The 20,207-nt window shown below is 41.0% G+C and overlaps 1 protein-coding gene across 5 annotated transcripts in view; it reads right to left on the reverse strand.

The window, feature by feature from the left end:
• Positions 1–20,207, reverse strand: part of fat3a (FAT atypical cadherin 3a) — a 190,927-nt gene that overhangs the window by 21,423 nt on the left and 149,297 nt on the right. For all 5 annotated transcript variants that reach the window (XM_049466962.1, XM_022669310.2, XM_049466961.1 and 2 more), the window contains 14 exons: positions 18,846–19,042; positions 17,691–17,844; positions 16,190–16,423; positions 14,749–15,138; positions 12,032–12,246; positions 11,122–11,259; positions 7,884–8,027; positions 7,580–7,777; positions 6,649–6,873; positions 5,363–5,719; positions 4,536–4,758; positions 3,436–3,564; positions 2,483–2,640; positions 1,419–1,890 (listed from right to left, as the gene is read on the reverse strand). In XM_049466962.1, the coding sequence (XP_049322919.1) occupies positions 1,419–1,890; positions 2,483–2,640; positions 3,436–3,564; positions 4,536–4,758; positions 5,363–5,719; positions 6,649–6,873; positions 7,580–7,777; positions 7,884–8,027; positions 11,122–11,259; positions 12,032–12,246; positions 14,749–15,138; positions 16,190–16,423; positions 17,691–17,844; positions 18,846–19,042 (3,234 nt within the window). The remainder of the gene's footprint in view (positions 1–1,418; positions 1,891–2,482; positions 2,641–3,435; positions 3,565–4,535; positions 4,759–5,362; positions 5,720–6,648; positions 6,874–7,579; positions 7,778–7,883; positions 8,028–11,121; positions 11,260–12,031; positions 12,247–14,748; positions 15,139–16,189; positions 16,424–17,690; positions 17,845–18,845; positions 19,043–20,207) is intronic.

Below are 20,207 nucleotides of genomic sequence, written 5' to 3' on the forward strand. Positions count from 1 at the left end.
ACAGCTTTTGGGATGAAGTAGAACCTATTTAGATACTAATTAGAGACTATGAGCCAGACCTTCGAATTCAACATCGGTCCTCTATCTGATCACACAAATGTGCTTCTTAAAATTAAATTCTCAGAAAAGTTAAAGTTGTTATAAATGTAAAGCAGTGGCCGGCAAAGTTTGGCCGTGGGACAGATATTTTCCAGGCCATTCTGTTTTGGAATTGCATAACAGTTGAATTCAAAGCAGGTAAACCCAAGAAGAAAGGAAAAACAAATAAATAAACACACCGCTCCTCATGTGGGATCGAACTCGTGTCATCAGGGTCGAGGTCCAATACACTAATGCTGCCCCGGCTAGTGAATTGGAACACAACCAGGAAAAAAACGCCCTTATAAAGAGATAGGGAGTCCAAGAACAGGAGGAAAAATGAGAACGGGCGGAAACTAAAGAAACTTAAGAGGAGAAATGTAAACAAAAGCTCACCAGAGAAGCATTTTTTTAAATCATTGTTCATTATAGTTCAAACAACCTCACAGGCCAGATGTTTCATGCTTGCGGGCCGCCTATTGCTGACCCCTGATGTAAAGGGTGGACCCACATCATATTAAACCATAAGGATTAAGAATGGGATGTCATACAGATGTTATAGTTTTGGCAATATATTTTATATACACGTATGTTATTGGCCGTATCGGTAGAGAGAGCTCTCACACATTCAGCTGATTTATTACTGCTGTTATAGTCTCCTGCAGTCCACACTGATTCACTGTAAATGACTAATTACACACTGGAAGATTAATGAGCAGAGAAGAGCACACGGACACACAATTAATACACACGCTAATCTCACACACACACGCAAACACACGCACACACACACACACGCACAGTTACAGGTCAATAACAAATATACAACACTTTCTGCTGCTTATTCTACACTTGTTTAAAAGTTAAAGAGCTGCTTTATATCATCCACTAAATAGTAAGATCTGAGCACATCAATAATTCATAAATCTGAACTTAAATGACTGCAATCAAATTCTGTATATTAATGTTATTAGAACTTCATTATGGATATTAATGTTATTAGAACTTCATTCTGGATATTAATGGTATCAGAGCTCCATTCTGGATATTAGTGATTTTAGAGCTTCATTATTGATATTAATGTTATTAGAGATTCATTCTGAATCTTTAGCAAACTACAGACGAGCACTAATGTTCTTTTCTCATTCAACCCTGAAATGCACAGCATTGTTGTTCAGTGTTCCCCTGATGGTGGACTTATGAATATTCACTTTAGGCCTTCAGTTGCTTAGAAGTTACCCTGAGGTCGTTTATGACCTTACTGACTCTTAGACACCTCGCTCGACCACTCCTGAGGAGGGTAACAATGATCTTAAATGTGCTTCATCATGGATACGCACCTCCTGAGGGCAGGCTAACGCAGGTGGCGCCGTTGAGGCAGGGCTGGTTGGCGCAGGCGTCGGGGTACAGGACACAGCCCAGTTTGAGTTCGGACAGTCCCACCACCTCGGCGTAGCGGCTGCGCTTGTTCTGCAGCGGGAGCTCATTATCGTTCAGGATGACCGAGTCTAGGCAGCCCTGGAAACCGTTACTGACCCGCGGTGCCTTCCTCTCCGTCAGCCCCCGGGCGTCCGGCGGCATCACCTGAGCCCCGAAAAACAGGGACCAATCAGAGCCCGGTGGGCGGAACCTGGGTGGAGCCTGGCGCCGCAACACTGAGCTGTCGTCCAGAGAGAGGCTGCTGAAGTTCCCGCCCAGCTCCAGAGTCACCTGATGCCACTTCCCATCATTTATGGGCCAGCTGGAGATACCCAACACCCCCGGACCACCTTTATCACACTCTAACTGGAACCACAGACGGCCTTCCTCGATCTGTCAATTAAAAAAAAAAAGAGGAGGGGCTCAGAGAAAATCTGCTTTATCATTTGTTAAATGTAGTGTATTGTCTTTGACATGTGCTTACCATAAGTTTGGACACACCTTAAATTATTAATTAATTCAGCGTTTTTTCATTATTTTAAACTGTTCTGTAGTGTAGATTAATACTAAAGTCATCCAAACATAGCGAATATTTATAAGTAATGTTTTAATCCATATTACGAGAAGCGAGAACTACTCAACTAAATGAAGAAAAAATACTTTGAAACTTTGAAAGTATCCTTAAGTGCAGTCACAAAGACCATCAAAAAGCATTATGATGAAACCGGCACTCATCAGGACTGCCCCAGAAAAGAAAGAGCAAGAGTTTCTTCTGTTGTACAGGATAAGTTCAACAGAGTTACCAGCCTCAGAAACCACAAGTTTACAGCTCCACAGATAAGAGCACCTAAATGCGTCTTCATAGAGTATTTTGGTTTGTTTAACACTTTTAAGTTACTACATGATTCCTTATGTGTTCCTTTATAGTCATCTGTCTTGTTTATACGTGCAAGTGTGTGTGTGTGTGTGTGTGTGTGTGAGATACCTTCAGCACAGTGCAGGGTTCCGGTCGTGTGTACATGATGATGCCTTTACTCTGCAGGGTTCTGATCCGGAGCTGCAGCTTCATCTCCTCCCTCCTCCCTCCATCAATCACACGGTACTTTATGTAGCTGTTCCCCGAGAAGCTCAGAGACGTGTGGCCTACACACACACACACACACACACACACAGCATCAGTGCAAAAGTTAAGCTCTGCTGCCCTCTGCTGAACAAAACAAGCAATTTCATCCTGTAACTAAAGCCCTTTTTTTTACAAGTGAAATCCGAGAGTCAGCACTTAGTTTTGTGTATCTGTTACACTGTATATACAGTATGTGATCCTGTTAGTTTCGGTTTCACACTGCTGTTAGTGTGCGGATTAAAGAACTTCAGCTATGTGGGCGGAGTCTCTCTATAATTCATATTAATTATTGATCTGTAGAATGTTAGTTAAATAAGCAAGAATATTTTGTATGCTTTAATAAAAAACAGAGCTTATGTTTGTATGTTTAAAACCTCAGTTCAATCATGTAATGCCATTTTTTTACTGCATGTGGATACTTGTTAAGGTGGACTAATGGTTAAGGTGGACGGAGTGCTTCACAAGTTTTGTTGAGTTAAAGGTGGTTGGCTGAGCCGCTGGGGTTTAAAGTTGAGATGTGTCTCCGCAACTCACTCTCTCCCATGCTGTGGATTTGGGAAAATATTTTTGGTGACGGTTGGTGACGCAATAGCAGTTTTATTTATTGATGTAAACACAGTATTAAGTGTGCATTTTAATAAATGTTAATAAATGCCCTGTAGTATCTTTAGCACTGTAAACCTTTTGGCAGCATCAGCTAAAAGCGCTGTATTTCACACCAAGTCCATTTTACACCAGATTCCTCCATTAAGCTGTTTAGCTTTATAGAAACATGCACTAAATTTAATGTAATTATAAAACGCACACACACACACCTGCACACTCTCCGAGTTTTCCCGGTGGACACTGGCAGGCGTACGGTCCGCTGTCCGTCTTCACACACTGCATATCCCCCGGACACGCCATGTCCTCACACACCTCAGATACTGCAGCACAGCTTCCATCTGACACACAGATCATTAATAATACAACAGCAATTACAGATTAATAACAAATAATAATCACAGTGTGTGTTAGTGTGTGTGTGTGATTGTGTGTGTGTGAGTGTGTGTGATTGTGTGTGTGTTTTGGGACTGTGGGTGCTCCTGTGGAAGCACGGGGAGACGAAGCTGTGTGTGTGAGTGTGTGTGACCGAATGTTAGTGTGTGTGTGTGTGTGTGTGAACGTATGTTAGTGTCTGTGGAAGCGCGGGGGGATGAAGCTGTGGGTTAGTGTGAGTATGTTAGTGTGTGTGTGTGTGTGTGAGTGTAAGTGTGTGTGTATTACGGGTGCGGGTGCTCCTGTGGAAGCGCAGGGAGATGAAGCTGTGTGTGTTAGTGTGAGTGTGTGTGTTAGTGTGAGTGTGTGTGTTAGTGTGTGTGTGTGTGTGTGTGTGTTTGGGGACTGACCGCTGCACACACACGCTCCTGTGTAAGCGTCAGGAAACGAAGCTGTGTGTGTTAGTGTGAGTATATTAGTGTGTGTGTTAGTGTAAGTGTGTGTGTGAGTGTGTGTGTATTACTGTGTGTGTGTGTGTGTGTGTGGGTGTGTGGGACTGACCGCTGCACACACAGTGGGTGCTCCTGTGGAAACCCGGGGAGACAAAGCTGTGTGTGTGTGTGTGTGTTTGTTTGTGGTGTGTGTGTGTTAGTGTGTGTGTATTAGTGTGTGTGTGGGGACTGACCGCTGCACACACAGCGGGTGCTCCTGTGGAAGCGTGGGGAGACGAAGCTGTGTGTGTGTTTGTTTGTGGTGTGTGTGTGTGTTAGTGTGGTGTGTGTGTATTAGTGTGTGTGCGGGGACTGACCACAGCACACACAGCGGGTGCTCCTGTGGAAGCGCAGGGAGACAAAGCTGTGTTTGTGTTTGTTTGTGGTGTGTGTGTGTGTTAGTGTGTGAGTGTGGTGTGTGTATTAGTGTGTGTGCGGGGACTGACCGCTGCACACACAGCGGGTGCTCCTGTGGAAGCGTGGGGAGACGAAGCTGGTCTTGGCTGAGCTGTAGGTGAGCAGTGAGTGGGAGTCCAGGGTGATGCTCTGCTCACACTGAGCTTCTCTGCAGTCCAGACCCGAGCAGTTCTTATCTAGAACTGCAGAAACCCGCAGAACCGAGTCCAGCTGCCTGCGGGCCGAGCTCAGCTTCTGACTCACAAGCGCCGCCTAGTGGAGAAACACATCAACTGCCGTTACTCTCACAGCCTCACAGCACACATATCTATAGAGGAGCCGTAAACCATGCATTGTGCAGCTTGATTTAGAGTGTCAGAGCATCTTTGCTATCATAACGACGGGAAAAGTACACCTTGCACATCCCAAAACTAGCAAAAGGTATGTACTTTGACCCAGTGCGTCATTAACAGTAACTGTCACTATAATTGTTTCTCTTACTGACTTTCACCATTTAGTGCAATTCAGAAATACGCAACTTTAATTGAGAATTGTTTTATATGAGGTATACTATAATTGTGACCCAAGATTTCTGTATTTTATGCATCTGAAGTAAAGATATGTAGAATTATTTACAATTATGTTTAAGGTATTGAGCAGGTGTCTTAATCAAGAGCTTACAAAACCTTATTCAGACCTACAAAAGTGCTTTGTTGATTTATCCATAGCCATAATTTTACTAGAATCAGAAAGATACATCAAGCTTCGTTCATTCATTTTTAGATTTAATGTTCTGCTAAAATTAATATGAATTGCGCAATTTAAAATGCTGTCATAGAAAAGGTGATATGCGATTAATTGAAAATTATTGATATACCTTGTAGTATCCGCCCTCTGGCATCTCCACAGCGACCAGCAGGTCCAGCTGCCCCGTGGCCTCCACTGGTTGGACGCTGAGCACTCGTAAGGCCTCAGGGCGGTTGGGGGGCGTGGCCATGGCGCCGGCGATGGCGCGGCGTACGGCCGGCAGGTGTCGGTGGACGAAGTCGTGCGGGTCGACGCGGTCGAAGCGGATAGTGACGGCCTCACGCAGCATCGCCGCCGACGCCTCCGACACTTCCACACTCACCGGAACACTGACCTGAAACCGCCCGTCAGACACCGTCGCATTCAGAGAGTACCGCCCACCGTCCAGACCACTCAGAGCTATTATACGCCCATCACGAGGACTGACCTGAGAGAGACAGACAGAGAGAGAGAAACCAGAGAGAGAGACAGACAGACAGAGAGAACAGAGAGAGAGAGACCAGAGAAAGAAAGAGAGAGAGCGACAGAGAGACCGAGAGACCAGAGAGAGAGACCAGAGAAAGAAAGAGAGAGAGAGAGAGCGAGAGAGAGAAAGAAAGAAATTGAGAGAGAGAGACATTTTTGCTTTATCTTTCTTTCTTAGAATTAATAAGACTGTGCCTTTAAAGCTGTTATACTAGCTCTGTTCTGATTGGCTGTCCTATTTTGGGCCTCATTCAAAACACAGCACAGGCTGCAACACTCCTTATAACTTCAGAATGAGTGGGCGGAGCTAAATTGATTTATATAAACACCTACCTACTACTCCCACTCACTGGTCACTTTATTGGAAACACCTTCCTAATACTTTCCCTAATTGGCCACTTTATAAGAAACACCCACCTTCTACTTCCACTCACTGGCCACTTTATTAGAAACACCCACCTTCTACTTCCAATCACTGGCCACTTTATTAGAAACACCCACCTTTTACTGTCAGTCACTGGCCACTTTATAAGAAACACCCACCTTCTACTTCCAATCACTGGCCACTTTATTAGAAACTAACACCTTCTACTTTCAGTCACTGGCCACTTTATTAGAAACACCCACTGTCTACTTCTAATCACTGGCCACTTTATTAAAAACACCCACCTTCCACTTTCAATCACTGGCCACTTTATTAGAAACACCCACTTTCTACTTCCAATCACTGGCCACTTTATTAGAAACACCCACTGTCTACTTCTAATCACTGGCCACTTTATTAGAAACACCCACCTTCCACTTTCAATCACTGGCCATTTTATTAGAAACACCAATTTTTGACTTTCAATCACTGTATTGGTTTGTGACATCACAGAAACCATCTCTGACCTTAAAGAGGCTGTTCTGCTGGTGGGTGTGTCCGTAGGTCAGGATGTCGAAGGTGTCCTGGTCAGTGGCGTGGATTTGTCCGATCACGCCGCCGGGGAACTCGTCCTCCATGGTGATGATGTGGACGTGCAGAGGAGACGCCACGGGCCGGTGGACGCTCTCCTCTATTACCCGCACGCTCACCGCAGCCGTGGAGGACAGGGGGGGACGGCCAGAGTCTCTCGCCTAAAGAAGGGGGAGGCAGAGATATCAAATTTACCAAAATAATGAACGAAAAAAACACTCACGGGCCACTTTATTAGAAACACCTAATACCTACTGTTCATAAACACTGGGGGACCTAACTTACACCCCTCCAACAGTGCATTTTCACGCTATCCATCTGCACTGTTTAAATAGAAACTGTGCTTGTGAATATATCTACACTGATGGGCATGGTGGTCTGAATATGAGGTTTGTTCAGGTAAATTTCTGATGTATTGCTATCTTGGCAATAGAAAACACAGGTGCACCACTGACTGAATACAACCTAGACAGACAACAACATTCAATAAACTGAATACTAAATAAAATAAGATTGCTGTTCCGGTAAATGAGCTGTTGGTGCACCAAATTCAGAGTTCACCTGGCTCTTAAAATGGGAAATCAAAGTGACACACTGATTGCTTTTTTTCACGTTAAACCCAAAACACACCCATGAATAATTAAGAAAATTAGTACAAGCCTTTTGAACTTTTCCAGTCGTGCAAGGCATACTTTTCCCGTGGTTACGATAGCAAAGACATGCCCTAAATCAAGCAAAATCAAGCTGCACAGTGCACAGAGTTATCAGCTCGCCTATAGATAGGAACTACAAGAAAGGGTTTTTTAATAAAGAGGCCAGGGACAGATATCAGTATGCCTACTCAAAAAGTGTTTATGTGATTCTCACCTCCACCTGGATGGTGTATTCGATGCGTTCTGACCGGCGGAACATCTGATTGGATACCAAAAGCCCCTCCCTGTCCATCTTAAACCACGCTCCTTCATTTCCCGACAGGATGCGGAAATGGAAGGGCGGGCCGTTGTGGGAGGCGTCCTTATCGATAACCGAAAGCTGGAGGATGCTCGTCCCTATTGGCTTATTCTCCTGTCAATCAAAAATGTAAACAAATACACTCAATTAATATTGCAATTATGTAATGGATGTTAAATTATACGTTTATTGTTTATTCATTCATTACACAATACTGTACCTGTATTACTGCTGTGTGATTGGCTGGGGTGAAGGTGGGCGGGCTGTCGTTGATGTCGGCGAGTTCGATGTTGACTAGCACTGTTGAGGACATGGCGGGGGTCCCACTGTCTAGAGCTCGGACCACCAGAGCATAACCCGCAATCTAGAGAAGGAAGGAGAAAGAAAGAAAGAAAGACAGAGAAAAAGAGACATATAAAGAGAGAGAGTTTATCATTTATGCTCAGCACAGAACTTCTCCCACTGGTTTGCCAGGAGGTTTTTAAGATGTTCCAATGCAATTGCTATGGTCGCAGTTTGGTTGCTAGGGTGCTCCTTAGCAGTTGCTAAGCTGTTACTATGTGCTACAATAAGAGGTTGCCGTGGTGTACCAGGTGTACCAGGTATTGTCCAAGTGGTTGCTGTGGTACTGTTGAAAATAAATGATAAATAAATTAAAAAATCATGGTAAGGATAAATCCTTTACAAAAGCCACTCAATTAAATAACATTCTCCAGAAGTAGGTGTATCAGTATCTATGTCTACCATAAAGAGTAGACTTTGTGAAAGTGAATACAGAGCGTTCACTGGATGGTGCGAGACATTCATAAGCCCCAAAAACAGAAAGGATAGATTGGACTTTGCTAAAAAAAAAAAAAAAAAAAAAGGAAAAAGCCAGCCTAGTTCTGGAAGAACATTTTTAAGGACAGATAACCCCAATATCAAGATCAACCTCTACCAGAATGATGGCAAAAATATATATATATATGGATAAGTGTGGTACAGCTCATGATCCATAGCATATCACATCCTCTGTAAAACATGGTGGCGGTAGTATGGACCTGCATGGCTTCCAGTGGCACTGGGTCACTAGTGTTTATTGAAGATGAAGACAGAAGACAGAAGCAGAAGGGTGAACTCTGAAGTTACAGGGATTTACTTTCTCCTCAGATTTAAACAAGTAGTTTATTATAGAAAAAAAAAAAAAAATCTTAAATGGCCGGGTCATCATCAATCGTCAGATCTCAATCTAACTGAGCAACATTTCACTTGTTTAAGACCAAACTAAAGACATTAAAAACGAGGAAACCCAGTGTTTACTATTGTTCATGAGTTCAAAACTAAAGGCAGTCATTCCCTGCTAAAGGATTTGATTAGAAATTAGGTTTATTTATTATAAATTAACATTTTATTTTCAGTTTCTTAACTTAACTTTCAGACTTGAATTATCTCCAGTGATGGAAAAAAAATGAAGAAGGCTGTTTTTTTGTCTTCAATGCACAGAATAAAAGAATCTAATATTCTACTATAAAATCTATATAGCAAATAAATCCAATTAACTAAAATATTTAATAGTTTGTTTTATTTCTATTGCACTGGAAGCCTGTGTGTAAAAATGTTTTATATTTCAAACTATAAACTGACTATAAACTATCACAAAACAGTAAAAAAAAGATTTAAAAGTAAATTAGTACAAATTAGCTGTTGCTTTGCCTCTATGGCTCTAGTACTGTTATTCCAGTGCAGTGGGCGGGGCCAAGCTACTGTTTCATTGGTTTATATACTTGTTCATTAGCTGGTTTCCATGGTCTATTCTGATGGACAGCAGCTCTCAAATAGTGTTTGTGCAACAAAACATTTAGAATAAAGAAAATACATAATGTCTATTGTAATGGATGCAGGGTCTGAAAGGGTTAACCGTAACAGATCTTCTGTATAAAGACCATTAATAAGGTTTTCCTGTATTGCTATTGTATCTGCTGCCATCTTGTGGCACATGTGTTTCTAACAGAGAGAGACTAACGACTAACAACAGTAACATAAGCAATGTTAAGATGCAGACTGACAAAACTTTATAACTAGTGTGTGTTTAAAGCTGTGTGTGTATGTGTGTGTGTATGTGTATGTGTGTGTAATTTCGCCTCACTCTGGAAAGCACAGGATTTTTAATAGAGATTTATGACGAATTCATAATGAATATATCTCTATTAGAAAGTAATTTAGGCTGTGACTTAGGGCGTGTCCGCAGCCGCCTGCTACTGTGCTGTGCTTATTAAAGGGCTAATGTGAAATATTACAAACCGTAAACAGTCATTATTCATTATTTTCCCACCACTATTTTTTGTCTTTTTATTTTATTTCTCTTTATTTTATTCCCAATTTACAAGGCCAATTTCCTAACCCACTCATTAGGAGTCCTTCTATCACTAGTGATGCCCCAACACACCAGGAGAGTGAAGACTAGCACATGCCTCCTCCGACACATCTGTCAGTCAGACTCCACCTCTTTTCCAACTGAGTAGTGCTGAGCAACATCACAGCACCCTCGGAAGAAAGCGCAGCGACTCGGTTCTGATACATCAGCTCACAGACGCAGCCTTGCGCTGATCCACATCACCCTAAAAGTGATGATGAGGGAAAAGAACTAGTGTCATCTACTGTACCCACCCAGAGAGAGCAAGGCCAATTGTGCAAGCCAATGGCAAGCTGCATGACCAGGATATAAACCAACTGTATTCGATCCACTGGACCACTCGGAGCTCCAACACTCCCATTTTTTAACACCCCGCCAACAGTCTATTTTCATGTCTTCCACCCGCATCGCTTAAATAGCAAAATTGCTTGTGAATATATCTACACTGATGGGTTTGGTGGTCTGGAAATGAGGTGTGTTCAAGTAAATTTCTGGCGTATTGCTATCTTGGCAGTGGAAAACACAGGTGCACCACATCAAAAGTCAGAATCACAAGTGACACACTGATTGGTTTATTTCATTTTACGCCCAAAACACACCAATGACTAATTAAGAGAATTAGTACATGCCTTTGTTTGGAAGGTGTACTTTTCCAGTCGTTATGGTAGCAAAGACTCACTGACATGCCCTAAATCAAGCTGCATGGTGCTTGAATGATGGCTCGTCTATAGATAAAGCTAAAATACAGCCCTATAGGTTTTCAGTCTGTTGTAGTCCAGCATGCTGCCGCACAAATTTTGTTGTATCAGTGATCTCTGTTCTGATTGGCTGCCCTGTTTTGTGCCTTATTACATATATGGGCTGTACCGAAAGAGGAAGCAGCATCATTATTATACTTGCCCTACAGGGGGCGTGTTTTCAGGCTCCTGGAGGTCAGTTATCCCTGACCCGTGGATTGTGACCTGAGTCGATGGCCTCCTGTTGGAGATCACCTTTTACCCTGTTCTCACGCTGTAATTGTGAGAGTGTTGCTATGGTAACGGCGGGTGTAATAAGCAGTGCTTACGGATTCTCGGTCCAGCTGCTTGTTGACTTTAATCTGGCCGGTGATTGGCTCGATGAAGAACTGGTTCTCTCGATCTCCGTTGATGATGGAGTACAGGATGTCACCATTTACCTGGCTGTCCACATCTTCAGCCGTTACCTAGACAACCAAAAAAGAGAAAAAAAAAAATATTAAGACGTTTTACAGTTATTAAGTGTTTTACAGACTGGTCAGTGTGATGCACACAGATAATAAGAGAGCTGCACAGTATTGAATATGATCATTAATTAAAATACAATCATCATAAAATAAAAATAAGAATAAAATCAATAAAATAAAAATGTTTAACAATTTACATCAGAATGTCATCTAAATTGTATTAACTGCACAATGAAAGAGTAATAAAATGTATACCAGACTTTAATAAAGTTTTATTTAAAAGAATAAGAATTTAACTGGTACAAAATTAGTATTAAAATGTTGTCAATTTGAATGAAACAACGGAAAATAATATCAGAATAAAAACAAAAACAAAAAATTTGAATGAAACTTAAATTAATAAAATTAAAAATTAATATCACAACAATGTCAAAAATAAATTAATTAAGATTAATTTCAAAAAGTGAATTAATCACACAATAGAGCTCAAGTACAATCAATATATGAATAAAGTAAAAAAATCTTAATACTTTAGTTTTTGAGAATGGTGATCAAATTTCAATGTAAAAAAATAATCATATAAAAATAATTATTGATCATAAAGTAATGTTTTTGTTGCAAATATATAACATTAATATGAAATAAAAGTTTAAACATGTGTATATATATATATATATATATATACATATATATATATATATATATATATGTATATATATATATATATATATATATATATATATATATATATATATGTATGTATATAATTCACCTTGACGACGGCGTCTCCGATGTTGGCGTCCTCGCTGATGGTGGTGCTGTAAACGTCTCGGCTGAACATCGGTGCGTTATCATTGACGTCTGTCAGGTTGATGTTTACCATGGTAACGGCACTGAGGGGCGGAGTCCCACCATCTCGAGCTTCAACCGTTAGGAAGTAATCTTTACACGACTCGAAGTCCAGAGACCGAGACACAGAGATCACCCCTACACACACACACACACACACAAATGTAATGTAATTAATTATATTTTGTCATATTGACCTACAAAGATTTAAACCATTTAAAAATACGTATAAAAAATATATATAATAACAAAAAAATCAGCACTAGACAGAGTTTCCATCTTCTCCTTGTGTCTGTGTGAGTTTCCTTCCACAGTCCAAATATCAGGTAAATTAGATCCTCTAATCTGGATGAGCTCCTGGTGGATGGTGTTTTCTGGTTGAGAGTATGCTGTATGTGATTGGTTGCTGCTTCACACCAGTGTGTGTGTGTGTGTGGATAAGCACTGAATTTTAGATGTTTTTTGTAAAGCGATAGTTTAAAATGTCCTTGCGTGTATAGAAAGGCAAAATATAAGTTTAACTTTAAACATATGACAAGAATGTCAGTTTTTAAAGATAAAACGTGAGTAAAAACATGGGATATAAGCTCTGTAGTGGGCTTTACTCCAGTTTAGCATCTCTGAATTGAACTAAAAGGAACTGGCGTCACGCAGAGCTGCCAAAATCAACACAACAAGCCAACAAGCTGTAGACAACCAACAAATCTCTACAATCCAGCTCAAACATCCATCATATGGACGCGTTCTCCTCATCTCGCTCTGCTTCATCAGTTTAACTCAATGCTGCTTATTAATCATCCATAAACAGGATAATTACAGCTGCAGTGAATGGCATGGGCTGGTCTGTGAACAGGGAGGAGCTGGGGAGCTGCTGTAGGAGGAACTGTGGGAGGTGCTGTGGGAGGTGCTGTGGGAGGTACTGTGGGAAGTGCTGTGGGAGGTACTATGGGAGGTGCTGTAGGAGGTGCTGGGGGAGGTGCTGTGGAAGGTGCTGTGGGAGGTACTGTGGAAGGTGCTGTGGGAGGTACTGTGGGAGGTGCTGGGGAGGAGCTGTGGGAGGTGCTGGGGAGGTGCTGTGGGAGGTACTATGGGAGGTGGTGTGGGGGGTGCTGTGGGAGGTGCTGGGGAGGTGCTGTGGGAGGTTCTATGGGAGGTGGTGTGGGAGGTGCTTTGGGAGGTACTAAGGGAGGTACTATGGGAGGTGCTGAGGAGGTACTATGGGAGGTGCTTTGGGAGTTGCTGTGGGAGGTGCTGTGGGAGGTGCTGGGGGAAGTATTGTGGGAGGTGCTGTGGGAGGTGCTGTGGGAGGTGGACTGAGGGGATGAGATTAGGGCATGAGGGAGCAGGAGATGTGGGTGTAGGACACAAACAGCCGCAGGCTCTCCATCTACTCGCCTTACTGCCTGCCTCAGCAACACTGAACTGCTGAACCAAGTGCACCTGACTGTGTGTGTGTGTGTGTGTGTGTGGTTGAACATGCGTGGATGTGGACAGTATACTGTGTGTGAATAGTGAGCTGTCTGTCCCTGCAGGCGTCTTCAGGTTGGACAGTCAGGAGCCACTAAAACTCCTATAATTGGTGCTGAAGATGCTGCTGCATCCAGTAAGGTACAGTGTAGTATAATGTGTAATATAGTATAGAAAAATATAGAGTAGTATAATGTGTAGTATAGTATAGTATAGTATAGTATAGTATAGTGCAGTATAATGTGTAGTATATTATAGGAAAGTATAGTGCAGTGTAATGTGTAGTGTAGTACAGTGTAGTATAATGTATAGTATAGTGTTATATTGTAAAGTATAGTGTAGTATAATGTGTAGTATAGTACAGAAAAGTATAGTACAGAAAAGTATAGTGTAGTGTAATGTATAGTACAGTAAGGTATAGTGTAGTATAATGTATGGTATAGTAAAGTATAGTGTAGTATAATGTTTAGTATAGTGTAGTATAATGTGAAGTATAGTGTAGTATAATATGTAGTATGATATGGTGTAGCAGTATAGTGTAGTATAGTATAGAACAGTATAGCGTAGTATAATGTGTAGTATACTGTAGGATGGTAAAGTGTAGTGTAATATAGATTAGTGTAGTATAGTATTGTACAGTAGTAAAGTATAGTGTAGTATATTGCAGTATAGTATAGTATTGTAGTTATATATTATAGGTTAATATAGATTAGCATAGTGAAGTATAGTGAAGTCTAATATAGTGTATTAGTATAGTGTATTATAATATATCTAAAGATTAGTATAGTGTAGTATAGTGAAGTCTAATATAGTGTATTAGTATAGTGTATTATAATATATCTAAAGATTAGTATAGTGTAGTATAGATTAGTGTAGTGTAGAAAAGTATTGTATAAGTATAATGTAGTGTAGTATAATGTAGTATGGTATAGTGTAGTTTGATATAGAATAATATAGTGTATTATAACATAGTATAATATAGTGTAGTAGTATAGTGCCTTAAAATATAGATTTATAGTTTGTATTTTATAGTGTACTATAATATAGGAGAGTCTTCAGGTCATACAGCACTGCTACTGGACTACTGAACAACAGGGGTGTTCTAAAACTTTTGACCGGTAGTGTATTAATGATTGTGATTCTGATTATAGTACGATTACAGTGTGCTCTCACCGGTGTGCAGGTCGATGGTGAAGTGGCCCTGCTGGTTTCCGGATCTGATGCTGTAGTAGATGTCTGCGTTGGTGCCGATGTCCTTACTGGCGGCGTAAACGCGCAGAACCTCGGTAGCCATGGCGACGTCCTCGGGCAGCGTGGCCAGGTAGTCCCGCCTCTCGAACACCGGCGGGTTGTCGTTGATGTCCATCACCGTGATGGTGAGATTAGTGAGGGAGGAGAGGCGCAGGGGGACGCCCTGATCGGACGCTCGGACCGTGATGACGTACGAGGACTGGATCTCACGATCCAGAGGACGCTCCAGGACCACCACTCCCGAGGACTTATCAATAGAGAAGAAACCATCAGCCGAGTCCACCAGAGAGTACACCACCTTCCTACTCTCTCCTGTTACAGAGAGAAAGAGAGAGAGAGAATAGGATAATGAGACTAACCAAGACTTAACCAATGTTTGTGAACATGAAGCATGTGCAATATTGTATCATATATAATAATATTGCAAACATTTTTTATATCAGTATCACAAAAATACCCGAAAATATTGTGCCATTATTTTAGGGAACATTTTGATGTTTGTAGAAAAAGGAAAATTCACACTGTTCTCATTTCCCATTAATTAATATCTACTAGAGTCAGAATATATTTGTCCAGTATCATTTATTTGACTTTATTTTTAGATATATGGAGTGCATTATTAGTATCAGGACACGTTGTTACATTTTGTGACACTTCTGTTCACTACTTTTCACTTCTGTGAAAATCTTAGTGTGCAATAATATTATATTGTATGCAATATTATCACTAAATAAAACATAATAATTATTAGTGAATTCTTGAAATATATGTATTTGTATTTAATCCATATCGGCAACCCCTAAAAAAGGGGTCAGTGATTAAGTTTGGCTGTGGGCCAGATATTTTCCAAGCCATTACATGGCCATAAAAAAAATATATTTTGTTTTGTACAATGAAGTGTAATAGGATGGAGCACTAAAGACTTGTAGCTCTCCAGCCCAGAGGGTTGTTGAACCCAATTGCAGAACAGTTGATATCAAAGGGGGTAAACCCAAGAAGAAATAAATAAATAAAGAAATAAATAAACACATTGCTGCCTCAGCTAGTGAATTGTGACACGGCTGAGAAAAAAAAAGTCTTTATGAGGAGATAGAGAGCACGAGAACCGGTGGAAACTAAAGTCACGCCGAGCGCAACAGATGGGGGAGTAATGTAAACAAAGGCTAACCAGAGAAGCTTTTTTTTAATCCATCCATCCATCCATCTATCCATAAACCCCCAGTATTGAGCTGTCTAGCAGTGGAGCTGTATTCTCTGGAATAACAGAGCACCACCCAATACTTTTGTCCTTGTAGCGTATCAGAGCAAGAGTTTTTTTTCTCTTGAGTGTGAGGATATGGGAGTGTGTGTGTGTGTGTTTTACCCAGGTCAGGGTCGATGGCCTGCAGGCGTGTGATCAGGGCTTTAGTGGCCGTGTTTTCGTAAACGCTGGCGGTGTACTGTTTCATGCTGAACTGAGGTGGGTTATCGTTCACATCCAGCAGCGTCACGGCAACGGCAGCATCGCACCACAGACCACCTCCATCTGCCGCCCGGGCAACCAGAGAGTACAGAGGCACCTTCTCCCGGTCCAGCGGCACCACCACCTTCAGCTCTCCTACAAAAAGAGAGAGAGAGAGAGAACACATCATCAGCGTTTCACACCTGAACGTTAGTTTGGGTTTCACACTGAAGGGCTCTATCTTACACCCTGTTTCATTGCTATCTTACACCCCACCAACAGTCTATTTTCGAAAATTCTCTTCTTCCATCTGCATTGTTTAAATAGCAACAGTGCTTGTTAATATATCTACACTGAGGGGTGTGGTGGTCTGGAAATGCGGTGTGTTCAGGTAAATTTCTGGCGAGTATTGCTATCTAAGCAATAATAAAAAAAAAAAAACAGGTGCGCCACTGACTAATTTGAACCCTGACAACAGTCAACCATCAGACTATTGCTGACTCATTGCTATCTTGGCAACACAGGCACTCTGTGCATATACCCCTGCTTGTTACACACACATGAACACGCAGCAGTGCACAAACCCAACTTTTACATCAACACTAAACAGAATACTAAATAAAAAAAGCATTGCTGTTTCTGTAAATGAGCTGCTGGTGCACCTTCACAGTGTGAACAAGCAGGTCAGTTTTGTGATTTGAACAGGTAGCTGCACAGTTAAAATAGCAATCTGCCAAAGTCAGAGCACACCTGGCTCTTAAAGGGAATGGCAAATGACACACTGATTGTGCAGTAGAACGTACAGTAAATACTGAATAATTAATGCTGGACACTGAATAATATATAATAAATATAGTATAATGCATACTAGATACTAAAGAATGTACAATAAATAATGAATAATGCATACTGGACTATAAAAAGTATAATAAAATAACATTGCTGTTCCTGTAAATGAGCGGTTCACTCAATTTTACAGTGTGAACAGGCAGGTCAGTTCCCTGACACGTTCAGGTAGCTGCCCTGTTAAAATAGCAATCTGCCGAAGTCAGAGCACCCCTGGCTCTTAATGGAATGGCAAGTAACACGCTGATTGGTTTATTTCATATAACGCACAAAATTAAATTAGTACATGCCTTTTGTGCGTTTTGAGCTGTGCAAGGTGCACTTTTTCTGATAGCAAAGACACACTGTTACACCCTAAAATCAAGCTGCACGGTGCACGATTGACTGCTCACCAACAGATCACTAAAATAGGACCCAACATTTTTGAAAGAAAAGTGTAAAAGGGGGGAGGTAATCTTTTGGTGAAAGCTGAAGTCAGGGTGGGAGTACTGGGTTTAGTCATTGGGTGAGGGGGCGGGGTTAGTGGTCAGGTGAGGGGGCGGGGTTAGTAGTTAGGTGAGGGGGCGGGGCTATATACCTGTATAAGGGTGTATGGAGAAGTCCTCAGCTCCAGGTCCGGAGAGAGTGTACTGAATCTGTGCGTTAGATCCTGCATCCGCATCTGTAGCTTTAACCCTCAGAATCACCTTACCCGCCGGAACATCCTCAGAGACCGAGGCCGAATACACCGCCTACACACACACACACACACACACACACACAGTTCTTAAATAATTCAGCAGATACTGAATAAATGTAAAAGGTAATGATAATAACTTGTAGATACTTAATACTTATGATATAATACTGAATAATTCACAGTAGACACTGAATAGTTCATAGTTAATGTTGCATAATTCAAACTGGATACGGAATAATATACAGTAAATACTGAATAGTTCAAACTGGATACTGAATAATGTACAGTAAATACTGAATAATGCATACTGGATCATGTATAATGTATGAATAATTCATACTGAATACTGTAGAATGTACAGTAATTACTTACTAATGTAGATTAAATACTGAATAATGCACAATGTATAGTAAATACTGAATAATTCATACTGTATACTGTAGAATATAGAGTAAATAGTTACTAATTCTTGATGGATTCTGAATAATTCACAGTTGATTATGAATATGAATGAATATATGACTATAGATAATGAATAAAACATACTGGACATTGAATAATGTATAGTAAATACTGAATAATTCATACTGGATATTGAATAATGTATAGCAAAGACTCAATAATTCATACTGTATATTGAATAATGTATAGCAAATACTGAATAACTGGATACTGAAGAATGCAAAATAAATACTGAATAATGCATGCTGCATACTGAATAATTCATACTGGATACTAAAGAATGCACAGTAAATACTGAATAACTCATACAGGATACTAAAGAATGTACAATAAATACTGAATAATACATACTGGATACTGAAAAATGTATAATTAATACTGAATAATACATACTGAATACTAAAGAATGTACAATAAATACTGAATAAAACATACTGGATACAGAAAAATGTATAATTAATACTGAATAATACATACTGAATACTAAATAAGTCACAGTAGATAATGAGTAAATAATACTGAATATTGAATAAGGTACACTCGGTACTGAATGGTGTACAGTGGGTACTGAATAGTGAGCAGGTCACTCACCGGGTCACAGACAGGGCTGTTGTCATTGGTGTCGGTGACCAGAACCTCCACAGTTGCCGTGGCGACGTGAAGTCCGTCGGTTGCTGTAACGTTGATGACGTAGCGCTCCTGCTCCTCTCGGTCTAACGGCCGTTTAACGTACAGCTTCCATTCATTCTGAACCAAACCCAGTGCAAACACCCCCCCACGGTTCCCCCCTGCAGAGAGAGAGAGAGAGAGAGAGAGAGAGAGAGAGAGACAGAGAGAAACAGAGAGAGAGAGACAGAGAGAGAGACAGAGAGAGAGAAACAGAGAGAGAGAGAGAAACAAAGAGAGAGAGACAGAGAGAGAGAGACAGACAGAGAGAGAGACAGAGAAAGAGAGAGAGACAGACAGACAGAGAGAGAGAGACAGAGAGACAGAGTGAGAGAGAGAGAATTAAATAGAGAAAATTGGTCAAACTGAATGACTGAAATGAAAACACTGTAATCAAAAACTAAAAGCGTCCCACCACTCAGTTCTCAACTGTGGACGTGCTGAGACACACACACACACACACACACACACACACACACACACACACACACACACAGAGACACACACCTATTCATCTAAATAAACTGTGCGCAATTTAACTCAGCTGGAGGCTAATAACACACAGAAGAGCTTCTTAAACACAATTCCACATCTCTCTTTCTCTTTCTCTCTCTCTTTCTCTCTGCCCATCTCTGTATCTGTCTCTCTTTCTCTCTCTCATTGTCCCCTCCCTCTCTGAAGTGCTATAATTTGCTCTTTAATTGTATTCCTGTGTGATTTGCTGTAAATGCTGCAACAAAGGCAAATGTACACAATTAACATGGTCTTGATATCACACACACACACACACACACACACACAAGCACACACACACACACACACACACACACACACACACACACACACAGGGCACAACGCTCATCCCATGCTCTCTTTTTATAACTCTCACCTACTGTCACTTTGCAGATCACATCCCATTAGATCACATCTGAACAGATCACATTACATTTAATTACATTCAACTGCATCAGATATAATACCACTTAATCACCATCACCAGTTACCAGCAGTACTGTATCAGTACTGAGACGTGATTATTGAGATTTAATGTGATGTGATCTGATTTTATGTTTGCTGCTGTGATGTGGTGTGACCTGATCTTGTGTGATGTGAGATATGATGAGATGTGATGTGATGTGGTGAGATCTGATGCAATCTGTGCACAGTCTGAATACTGTTCTACTGAGTGTGTGTGTGTGTGTGTGTGTGTGTGTGTGAGAGAGAATTGCTAATGCTACATTAGCTTGTATTAGACACATTATTATCACCAATTTTTACATCAACAAT

The sequence above is a fragment of the Astyanax mexicanus genome, chromosome 18 (genome assembly GCF_023375975.1).
Source record: "Astyanax mexicanus isolate ESR-SI-001 chromosome 18, AstMex3_surface, whole genome shotgun sequence".
NCBI lineage: Eukaryota > Metazoa > Chordata > Actinopteri > Characiformes > Acestrorhamphidae > Astyanax > Astyanax mexicanus.